At 44.1% G+C, this 12,603-nt stretch overlaps 1 protein-coding gene across 2 annotated transcripts in view; it reads right to left on the bottom strand.

Moving 5' to 3' along the window:
* The window catches only part of b3gat2 (beta-1,3-glucuronyltransferase 2 (glucuronosyltransferase S)), a 44,043-nt gene extending 32,437 nt beyond the window's left edge, over window positions 1-11,606 (bottom strand). For both annotated transcript variants that reach the window (XM_061690320.1, XM_061690319.1), the window contains exon 1: window positions 10,672-11,606. In XM_061690320.1, the coding sequence (XP_061546304.1) occupies window positions 10,672-11,199 (528 nt within the window). In that variant the 5' untranslated portion in view covers window positions 11,200-11,606. The remainder of the gene's footprint in view (window positions 1-10,671) is intronic.
* Between the last annotated feature and the right edge of the window lie 997 nt (window positions 11,607-12,603).

Here is a 12,603-nt window from a genome sequence, read left to right as displayed (position 1 = left end):
AATGCTATAAAACATTGATTCCTTTCCCTACGCACCGATGAGGCACAAGGTTAGTGTTTGTGATACTGTGAGACGTTTTTGTGATTTTTCTCCGAATTCATTGTGATGTAAAGTTGCTACAGTGAAGTTTTAGCTCAATGTTGAGCTTTTTTTTTTCCTGTCATCGGCTCTCACGTAGGTGGCACGTTGGACGACTGGTTACAGCGTCTGCCTCACAGTTCTGAGGAACGGTGTTCAATCCCTAGCCCCGCCTGTGTGGAGTTTGCATGTTCTCCCCGTGCTTGCGTGGCTTTTCTCCGGGTACTCCGGTTGGATAGGTCGCCACTGAAGGCCTCGGTACCAAATGCTTGGACCGCCACTGCGTAACGTTGATAAGATGCTAGTTGCACTCAGAAGTTGACATACCCAAAATCATAATCATTATGGGCAAGAATGTTGTTAATTTGGCCTTTAAATGATTTCTATTGTTCTTTTTCTTGTATGGAATGACGGGCTTGAATATACAGTATATATACACCCCACTCATATTTAGTCCCTTAGCAAACTTTATTAGACCGGTTTGTAACCATAAACAAGCTGTCAATGATATCTGACCATGCTTCTAGTCAGAATTCATTCATTTCAAGTTGGCTGCCTCTCCTCCCTTCTGTGCAGAATTGGCCATTGGCATGTCTGAGCAGAGCCTCAGCTACAAGCTATCATCATCAGCTGCAGTAATAAGCCAGTGCCACCACTCCACCACGTCGCCTGATCGAATTACAATGTGCGTCGAGTAAATCTCATCCAGCTCTTAATTGCTTTGTACTTTTGTAGTTGTCAAACATTTCTTTTTAGATTCCTGAATTACTTTGCGCCTGCACCCCTGCCTTAACAATCCTGTCTCCTGCGTGCCAAGATCCTGACCCCTTCTTCGTTGGCTTGAATAAACATTCATTCAGTAAACCTGTCAATCACATTGTGCTGCTCTTGGATCCTCCTTCCTGCACTGAACCTTAACAGTTTATTTAAATTATGTGCTTTCCTTTTAAGCATAGCCCAAAAATGTTCAATCGGGTTGAGGTCAGGGCTTTGGCCATTCCAGAAGCCTAATGTTAGCCAGCTTCACCCATTTCAAAACCAGTTGGTACAGTGATGTTCCTAGGTTTTTAAAAGCCTCAACCTGACCTCTCCACACGTTTGTTGTCCACGCATTGTGACTAGGTATGGTAATTTCACGATCATAAGGCGCACCATATTAAAAGGCGTCGTCTCAGTCACGGGGTCTATTTCTGTATTTAACACATACATAAGGCACACCATATTATTGGGCACAGGCATGGTAAAACATACACTTACTTAAAACATACGGTAGCATGCATGCACGCTAAAACAATGTTTTTAAAAAGGCAGCGGGAGCAAAACTGAGTTCGGTTGTACTTTATTGAAGTATTTAACAATGTATTTTTTGATCAATCCTCATCCACAAATCCATCAAAGTCCTCATCTTCTGTATCCGAAATGAACGGCTGGGCAAGTTCTCCATCAAACACGCCAGGTTCCCTCTCGTACTCGTCCGGAGTCAGTCTCTTTGCCGTGCGGCTCCTCAGAAATGATGGCGGCTTTTATGAAAGCTCGAACAACAGTGCAAGCATACACGTTAGCCCAAGCATCCACAAGCCATTCACAAGCTATGGCGTAACTCGCCCGGCGCTGCCTCCTAGTCTTAGTAAAGCTGTGTTCGCCATCTGTCATCCATGGCTCCCACGCCGCTCACAACTTCACTTTGAACGCCCTGTTTACACCGATGTCCAGCGGTTGGAGTTCCTCCCGGAATGATGGCAAGCTACGAGTTCTTGCACTCAGTCGAATGGTGACTGTAGAGACGCTTCTCCCGGCTGTTCTTTGCTCATTAATCCATTGCTCGAGTTGGTCTTCCAACTCGGGCCACCTCGCCTTGTTTCCGCGGAAACTCAGCTTCGTCTTCTTGATTTGGAGAAGCTCGTTTTCCTGTTTCCTCCACTTGCGAACCATGGATTCGTTGATCTTGAATTCTGCTCGATTCCCATGTTCCTCTGTGTAACTGATAGCTTGCAGTTTAAACTGTGCTTCGTAAGCGTGTCTCTTCATAGGTGCCATTTTCGGGGGTACTTAGCCAAACCGATGCACATACCGGAACTATATACCTAGTGGGGGCTTATCTTTAGCGTCCTCTGTCACGCGCACCCTTCCCCCTTTACGTCCGTATGCTGTCCTCGGTCACGTCCGCCTTCCTCTATATAAGCAGCGTGTCAACAGGAAATGCTCCCAGTCAGTCAAGCGGAGCGCTCATTAAAGTCAAACAACAACATTTAGAGATTTTGGAACTCGGTGCACACATAAGGCGCGCCGCATTATATGGCGCCCCGTCCATTTTGGGGGAAATTTAAGACTTTTAAGTGCGCCTTATGGTCGTGAAAATACGGTAGCTCAATCTTTGTCGCGTCCAAGCAGAAAACAATTTTGTTCAGAAGATATTTTTGTCCCATTCATGGTCAGCTGTAAATGTCAGTCAGGCTTGAGGGTGTCAGTTTTAAAGCAGGGGCCTCTTTCTCGGTCAGCAGCCCTCTCAGTCCATGGCAATTCACAACTTGCTTCACTGTGACCAGTAACAGTGTTCCTGCTGTTTCCAGTTCATGTTGAACTTGAGCCGTGGGAGGGTTGTCACTGAACATCCAATTTCCGTTCATCCGAGGGTGACGCTTTCCAGATCTGAACTACTTACAGTTCTCAAACCAAAGAAAGGGATACTATTTTGGATCATGTTGAAATTTCAAGCACTGTTATAAACAAAAAAATTCAAACATGATCCAGATAACATGGTGAACTGTGTTCTAGAATACTCACAGGACTGACCTATGACAAATTTAGGGTCTGCAGTTACTCTAACATACCTGTTTTTGGACTGCTGGAGTAAGCTGGGCTAAAAAAAATAAATAAACCCCATGCAAGCAGGGTGAGAATATGCAAACTCGCATGGTATTGGGCTTAAGCCTGTCGGACAGTGCAAAAATACCTGCAAAACCAACCAGTAAAAACAGTGTCTGAAAGAGGAATTAAGCTATAATCGCATTTATGACTTCATATTAGCAGTCACACATTTTTTTTTTACTTCACATTGGCTCCTGGGAGACGTAGGAAAATACAGTATAATGTGCATAATAAAGCATGCAAAACAATGACCTTGCCAACATCCACTAACTCAAAATTACACCTCTTTAAGCTTGTCCTGATGCAAATTGCCTTTCCACCTGATTTCTCTCCAGGCAGAGAATAGGGAGCCTTGTTAAACATTTGCTACCTACCAATGTTTTTTTCATTAGAAGGAAGAAGGGGTTGTTTGTAACACATTTAGCTCATTATTCTGCTGTCGTCTCAGGGAAAAACAGACTGGGCAGTCTCTTTCATGTGTAATCAACAACAAAGCAGAGTAGTGGTAAGGGTAGAGTCAGAAGTGAGATAGATTTTGTCCCTGCCACGTTTTCTAAATAATTGGGCAACTGCACTTCCATTCAGTATAAAAGCTACTTGTCAAAATAATGTTATATAATTGGCCTATTGTTACACAAAAGCAAAATATACGTCCATGTTTCACAGTAGGTATTGTCAGTTTTAACAGGGAGCTGATATGACTGGGAAATCTCCAATTTTGTCCAATAGACACGTTTTTTGGCTGGTCAGTCTGAATTGTTTCAAATCCTGGAATCCAGTCTCATCAGTTTCGAGATATTTCACTGACCATTGTGGGTTTTAGTTTCTTAACGCAAGGGTATTTTGTCCACAGGTTGAGAGGGGCAAAGGTCAATACAGGAAAACTAAATTAAGCTCAAAGAATGTAATGTAATATTTAAAAAACTATGCAACTGGTGTGCAAAATTGAAACAGGGTGTTCATGTGCTGATCAACCTTATTCTTTCAGCACTGTAAGTTTTGTTATTGTGTATTTTAGCTTATTTAGCTTAAGTAAATTACAAATATATTTGACATTTTTAGCTCTGTGCTTTATATTTGCATTTTTTCCTTAAGTTACCGGGAGACATTCGATTTATTCATTTAGCTTGGCTGCCACTATGTAACTGAATTCAAGGTTGAAGCAAATCGACAAAGACAATGTTAGATGCTTAAAAATTAAAGCATGTATGAAATAAATATTAACAGAGCACAACACATAACTTAAGTGGGTGATCTGGGAGTTCTGCTCAACAGACATTTAATTAAAAATGTAATGATAAGAATTTGTTGTTCTCTTGGTATTGTAACTTAAATCCTTCTTTAGGAAAACATGCTTTGACAAAATGTTCCATCACAATATAAAAAAAACTATGAATATAAGTCCTGTTTAAATATAACTCAAATATCATTACATTTCTAATATGAAGGTTCCTCTTTATGTTTAACTATTTTTTGCCATCGTCCAGCCCCGAGCCTGCTGTGGTTCGCTCCAGGTGATTCCTTCTGCATGACAGACCATTGTCTCTCTATGACAGACCATTACTGGCACAGCAGTGCTGCTAATGAAATAGGCAGTGAGAGGGAGGACGGGCTTCTATCATATAATAAAACAGATGCTCTTTTTAGAGAGCTACAGCGGCACATTCTACACTGAGCACACTCAACTCCAGCATGGCAAACACTGAGTGTGAATTTTTCTTTTGCCACAGTAAACTGTTGGGGAAGCATAGAGGAACAAAACACATTGTCCATTTGTTGCCGATATCTAATCTAAAAGGAACATGTCCATCCATTCATCCATTTTCCCAAAAACGTATGCTATTCGGGATGGCTTGGAGCTGGTATATCCCGGCTGACTTAGGGCAAAACTGGTATTTATTTAATACTCTGGGGAAAAAAAGTATCTGTTTGCAATGACAGCTTCAAGACGCCTCCTGTATGGTGAAACTAGGCGCATGCATTGTTTTGGTGTGATTTTGGCCCATTCCTCCACACAAGCAGTCTTCAAATCTTGAAGGTTCTCTGGGCTTCTTTTATGGACCTTGAGTTTCAGTTCTTTCCATGGATTATCTGATTGGATTCAAGTCAGGTGATTCGCTGGGCTATGCAAGCAACTTTTTATTTGTTTCTTCTTTGAAGCCAATTGAGAGTTTCCTTGGCAGTATGTTTTGGATAATTATCCTTCTGAAATGTCCACGCTTGTTTCATTTTCATCATCCTCGTAGATGGCAGCAGATTTTTGCCAAGAATGTCTTGGTACATTTGCCCATTCAACCTTCCTTTAATAATGTGACGTTTACCAGTACCATTTGCTGAAAGCAGCCCCACACCATCAGAATCAGAATCATCTTTATTTTGCCAAGTATATCCAAAAAACACACAAGGAATTTGTCTCCGGTAGTTAGAGCCTCTCTAGTACGACAATAGACAGTCAATTGACAGAGACAATGATATTGAGAAAAACAGTCACTGAGCAATAAAGGGTTGCTAGTTATCTGGTAATGCCGGAACAAATTTAATTATTTTATTTTATTTACAATTATTCAAAAAGATGCAGAGTCCTTTAGCACTTAGAGCAGTTTGAATGACTAATATAGCAATAATCCGGTGCAATGACCATTGTGCAAAGGGCGCCATGACGTCAAGGAGTGTATGAAGCTTAAAGTGACTAATAGTGTGATAATCTGGGACAATGTTGATTGTGCAAATGTTGCAGATACTCCTCAGTCAGTGTGCAAGTGGTGCAGATGCTACTCTGGCATGAGTGGCCAGTATTGGTCAACAACAGATATGCAAATAGTGCAGCATGGCGAGACTGCTACAGTGAGTGTACGAGTAATGTATAATTGGCCCGACAGAAATGTGACAACAAACTCAAGACAAAAAACATTGGCAGCATGTTGCAATGGAATTGTAGGTTAGCTGTTTAAGAAGTTGATGGCAAGAGGGAAGAAGCTGTTGGAATGTCTGCTAGCTCTAGTTTGCATTGATCGGTAGCGCCTACCTAAGGGAAGGAGCGGGAAGAGCTGGTGACCAGGATGTGGAGGGTCTGAGAGGATTTTGCACGCTCTTGTCTTAGTTTTGGCAGCGTCCAAGTCCTCAATGGTGGGTAGGGGGGTACCGGCAATCTTTTCAGCAGTTTTGATTGTCCGTTGCAGTCGGAGTTTGTCCTTTTTTGTAGCAGCACCAAACCAGACTGTGATGGACGAACACAGGACTGATTCAATGACCGCTGTGTAGAACTGCCTCAACAGCTCCTGTGGCAGGCCATGCTTCCTCAGAAGCCACAAGAAGTACATCCTCTGCTGGGCCTTTTTGAGGACGGAGTTGATGTTTATCGCCCACTTCAGGTCCTGAGAGATTGTAATTCCCAGGAACTTGAAGGTCTCGATTGTTGACACAAGGCAGCTGGACAGCGTGATGGGCAACTGTGGCGAAGGATGCCTCCTGAAGTCCACGATCATCTCTACAGTCTTGAGCGTGTTCAGCTCCAGGTTATGTCGGCCGCACCACAGTTCTAACCGCTCCACTTCCTGTCGGTATGCAGACTCGTCACCGTCTTTGATGAGGCCGATGACAGCGGTGTCATCTGCAAACTTCAGGAGTTTGACAGCCGGGTGCATTGAGGTGCAGTCATTCGTGTAGCGAGAGAAGAGCAGCGGAGAGAGGACACAACATTGGGGTGCCCCGGTGCGGATCCTGCATGTGGATGAGGTAGCCTCCCCCAGCCTCACCTCCTGTGTCCTGCTCGTCAGAAAGCTGTAAATCAAGTGGCAGATGGCAGGTGAGACGCTGAGTTGGAGAAGCTTGGAGGAAAGGAGTTCAGGGATGATGGTGTTGAACGCTGAGCTGAAATCCACGAACAGGATCATCGCGTAGGTCCCTGCGCTGTCGAGGTGTTCTAGGATGAAGTGCAGTCCCATGTTGACTGCATCATCCGCAGACCTGCTTGCTCGGTAGGCAAACTGCAGGGGGTCGAGCAGGGGACCTGCGACGCTCTTGAGGTGGTCCAGCACGAGACGTTCAAAGGACTTCATGACCACAGATGTCAAGGCGACAGGCCTGTAGTCATTTAGACCCGAGATTGTAGGTTTCTTGGGGATTGGAATGATGGTGGAGCGTTTGAAACAGGATGGTACTTCTCACAGTGAGCATGAGCTCTGACATCCATACACCATTTTTCGTTGATCATGTTCCCACCTCCAAACTTCACTGTTGGGATGGTGTTTTTAGGGTGATGTGCAGTGCCATTTCTCCTCCAAACGTGGTGTGCATTATGGCATCCATCCATCCATCATCCATTTCCTGAGCCGCTTATCTTCACAAGGGTCACAGGAGTGCTGGAGCCTATCCCAGCTATCATCGGGCAGGAGGCGGGGTACACCCTGAACTGGTTGCCAGCCAATCGCAGGGCACATACAAACAAACAACCGTTCACACTCACATTCACACCTACAGGCAATTTAGAGTTGTCAATTAACCTAACATGCATGTTTTTTGGATGTGGGTGGAAACCGGAGTGCCCGGAGAAAACCCACGCAGACACGGGGAGAACATGCTAACTCCACACAGGCGGGGCCGAAGATTAAACCCCGCTGCTCAGGACTGTGAGGTAGACGCTCTAACCAGTCGTCCACCGTGCCGGCCCATTATGGCATCCAAAGATTTAAATTTTGCTCTCATCCGACCAGACTATATTCTCCCAGTATTTAACTGGCTTGTCCAACTGTTGTTCAGCAAACCAACGTGCTCCCTGGAACATTCAGAAGCTTAGATATGAGCCTGTAACCAATGTCATCGTTATGTTTTGCAACAATTACTTTGTGATGGTCTTCAGACAGCTCTTTGCTCTTTCGTACGCCATCATGAGATGTGTCTTCACTCACACCTCGGCAATGAGACTTTTTGTAGGCCATCAATTAGGACTGAACCAGCTGATATTCATTTGCACTGACAAGGGGCTGCATTGCTGTTTGTTTATTGTTAGATTTTAGATATTGTTTTGGCTTTATTGCATCTTATTTGTTCTATTACTTGGGTTGTTCCCAACATCTGATGAAAATTGAATGTCCATAGCACCTTTGGAAATATATTTAGTGGGAAAAATTGTGACATGTTAAATACTTATTTTCAGCCGATGTATACAGAGACAGACAAGCATTCACACTCAGATTCGCACTGTGAGTAGAGACTGAATCAATGCTGCCTGCCTCAGACGAATAAACAACTATTACTATCAGTGACTAAAATATTATATATCGGTACATTAATTGCTAGTTTGCAGACTTTAAAAGTGTAGTGGAATACTTTCGATTTAGCATATCCATACAATAGTTACCATTGCAAATAATTACAATATTTTTCAAACACACTGAAAGAAAGATATTACAAGTTGGGGAAATAAGTAGAAGTAACCGCAACGGCAAGAAGGTTCTCATCTTGACTTCGACCTCTGTGACATGTGAAGACCTCTCTTTACATGTAATGTGGCTTCCAAAATTATGGCTGTTAGGTTAACTGAAGACATTGACTTGTGAATGTGAAGGTGAATGGTTATCTGACTCCATGTGTCAGCCCTGTGATTGACTGGTGATCTGTCTGGGGAGTATCGCAGCTGGCATACTTGCCAGTCCCACTGCCACCCTAAACAGGATAAGCAGATGGATAGATGAAACGTGCATATGAGACTACCTTTATGATTCAAGATCAATGCCACCCTTTGACACTTGCAAGATGCTGCAGTTCAACTAACCACAATCATGACTATTAAATTATGTGCAGGTGTCTGATTTGAATGAACTGGTAAGAGCAACCAAGGCATAAGCAGTGTGCTGTGTGCTCATTTAATCTTCATTGCAGCTTTCACACAACTCCCACTTTCTCTTTGTCGCATATCCGTATCAGTTAATGTCATACAGACATGCAGATTTACGATTATAATACCTGGGCTTAATAAAGGCTTCCCTGGTGAAATATGGTTTCAGCCTCCCTGGGGAAATCTGGGCCCCCGTCTACATAAAAACTCTTTCTATCTGTGTTCTTTTGAATTTGTCCCATTTTGGGAATACCTTCAAATGACGTTTCCCTACAGGTACATCCTGACACAGCTACAATCAGGTCCTTTATCCTCAAAGTGTTGATGCTGTAACTAAACAGCTTAACTCCTATTGTTGTTGTATCCCATCATGCTCTTGCATTCGTTGGAATAGTACCTAATGATTAGGATGTAAAGGACATATGCAATCTGTTTCTAAAATTTGGAATCATGTAGCTACTCTTGTGTCCTACTTGACTGATTGATGGTTTACATAAACACAGTATACATAAATACATTATATTAACATATAAATAACAGAGTATAAAATGAATGGCTTCTGATTTTCATTATATATTTATATACATATATATATATATATATATATATATATATATTTATTATATATATGTGTGTGTGTGTGTGTGTGTGTTGTCTTTGAGATACAGTAGCATTACAGTTGAAAGAAAGTTTTGTATTAAGAAAGAACATCATGATAGTTTTCTTGGTATGCAGCCATGGGTGGAATGGCATGTGGGTGCTCCAGGACTTGGCCTAGCAGACCCTCTTCCCAGTATCGTCAGTTCGTTACCCTCACCCAAAGCCATATGAGTGTGTGTTTTGTTCATTTTGTTGATTAATTTTTTTTCTCAGCCAATTAAAAACAAGCAAAAATCCACCCATCCATACATGTTCTATTGTGCTTGCTCACAGATGAGCTGGAGCCTCTTAAATTTGACTTTGGGCAATAGGAGGGTTACTTGACCAGTTTCCATCCAATCGCAGGGTACATGTAGACAAACAACGCTTCACTCTCACACATGTGGGCGACCCACGCAACATGCAAACTCGACGCAGATCAACTCCAGAGACTTAAAACTGTGAGGCAGACGCGCTAACCACTGGTACACTGTGCTGCCATTAGCAAAATCGAAAGAGCGAACATATTTAGGTGTAATTCCCAAACCTATAGACTATAACATATAGCATGTACATATAATATCCATCCATTAATTTTCTGTACTCCTTATAATTAGGGTCACGGATGAGCTGGAGCCTATCACAGCTAACTGGGCAAGACAGGGTACACCCAGGACTGGTTGACATCCAATAGCAGAAAAAAAAGACAATCACATTCATATTCACACCTACGGACAATTTAGAGACTTCAATCAGCCGTGTTTTCGGAATGTGGGAGGAAGTCGGTGTACCCGGATTTGATCCCCCAACAACAGAATTGTGAGGCGGATGTGCTAACCATACGTTCACCTTGCCGCCTACCTAGGGTTTATTACTGTAGACGTACAAAATACAGGTACCACAGGGGGTCTGGGAAACTAGTGCAATAGTAGGCTACTACCTTAGTGCAATCAATGATTTGTGTTATTTTAGAGCTCAGTGATATGCACGTCATTTGTATCTTGGAATAATATCATCAAGGTAACAATTGTCCCATTTTTCTTGTTCCACAAATGAATTAGATCATGTCAAAATGTGTTGCGCAAGATATTTAACAGAAAGTTTTACCATCTCTAAAGCGACTTTTTCCAAATGAAGGAATAGTGGTGTTTTGATGAACAGTATAGTAGCACTCGCATCAGCACCACCAACACCAGATCACCCAAAACAAGTACATGTCTATTCAGTGATGGAAATGAAAAAAGGGTCACCTCTTCAAACAGCTCCAGGCTGTAAGTGTTGTCGTCGTCCGCAAAGAAGACCACCCCCGTGTCTCGGCGTGTCCGGTGTTGCCGGAGCCACCCCAGGGCCGCGTTCCTCTGCTCGGTGGCACGGGGCATCCCGGCGCGCTTGAACCTGCGCGGCGTGAAGACGTGCAAGTGCGTGTAAGGCACCCCGCACCGAGCCAAGAAGCGGCTCACCAGATCCGTGCGCCCCGTGGAGTCCTCCACCACGATCCAGTTCAACTGGGGGACCTGGCGGAAAGCGTGCGCCAGTCGCGTCAGCTCGGCTTTCTGCACCGGGCGCGTGTAAGTGGGAGTTATGGCGTAGATGACCGGCAGGGCAGGCTGGCTCTTAGGACCGCCGAGCCCAGGTGTTCGGCCCGCCCACTGCGCCCTGTTGCGCGGAACACCGCCCGGAGTCCAGATGGTTCTTTTGCTGTCGATATCAATCGTGATGATGACTATTAGGACCCAAGGCAGCAGGATGAAGAAGCGGCTGAAGAACACTGATTTCATGGCGAAGTTGCCGAGCTTCCACTCACTTCATCGCAAACTGTGCTTTTCGCGCCTCTCTCTCTCTCTCTCTCTCTCTCTCTCTCTCTCTCTTTTGTTTTAATTAATCAAAGAATATGTTGTTACTCGTTCTTTCTGTGCCATTTAGAGATCCCGACATCCGCTGAGCTCCACGCTCCGGGCTGTCCTGTTTCCCCGAAGTCTCTCTTCTTCTTCTTCTTCTTCTCTCACAATGCGCTCCCTGTCGTCCTGTCCACTTGCAGCTGACTCTCACGAGAAGCCCACATGTCTGGGAATCCTCGGTCCGTCAATACCGTGCGAGGCGAAAATAATCCCGAGAGATGGCTCCTGCGAGGGGTGGGGGTGGGGTGGGGGGTCTGCACCACTCGCTCCCGTCGCTGAGAAGCATCACTTGGAGACAGCGAGAGGATAATAAGGCAGGATGGGGAGGAGCAGGTGCAGCGGAGGAGGAGGAGGGGAGAGGGAGGGAGGCGGCACAGAGAGGAGGACCGAGGGAGAGAGAGAGAGAGTAAGTGATGAGGGGTGGCTATCAAAACAACGCTTCCGATTTACAACCGGATCTCAATAATAAGGGACCGATTCCATTGGCATTGTACACCTCCAACGATGCCTGTTCTCCTTAACAGTGACGCCGGTACTCCAACATGTCATCATTGCGATAGAACGAGCAAAGTAACGCGGACTGCAGTTACTTCTTCAAAACAACAATAGTTACTTTTGAGTCACCAATATTTCTCGCCAAGTACTCGTTGACGGCTGGTGATTCGTACCAAGGCCAGACCAGCTGTTCAAAAATATTATACCAATCACGCAGCGTCCCAGACCACTCGTTATTCAATAGACACAATGAAGCGTTTGGGGGGGTGGGGTGATTGTTTATTATACAATGCACAGTGACAGTACAGTACCATAAAAATGCAAAGAAATACACAATTTCACTGTCACCACACTATTTTTGTTATTTTCCTGAGTAAAACGTGTATTTGATTGTTGTTACGTTTTTTATTTACACATTAATAAAACAGTTTTATTGTCATGTTAAGCGCGCAATGCATTGTGGGTTACTTATTCATACCAAAATGCCCGGTCATAAATCGTCATACAATAAGGACTGACTCACGGAAGGACTTTTCAATCCTTATCTTCAATAATATTTACAATGAAAAGTGAGAACATTCAAGTTCATCTGTAGTCCGGACTGCGAGCTGCTTTAACGCACTGCACAGCTGACGTCACGTAAGTGACCCCCACCCCCTGTCAATCACCCACAGCTTTGCTAGTTAAACAGTTGCGCAATCTTGTCATCTTTTCTCGCTCTTCGCATCGAAATTACCACAGTGGGAGCAATGGTGTGTGTGTGTGTTTGTGTGTGTACGGCCAATATAC

This window comes from Phycodurus eques, chromosome 11 (assembly GCF_024500275.1).
Source record: "Phycodurus eques isolate BA_2022a chromosome 11, UOR_Pequ_1.1, whole genome shotgun sequence".
Taxonomy (NCBI): domain Eukaryota; kingdom Metazoa; phylum Chordata; class Actinopteri; order Syngnathiformes; family Syngnathidae; genus Phycodurus; species Phycodurus eques.
This window is presented reverse-complemented; position numbering and strand designations above follow the sequence as displayed.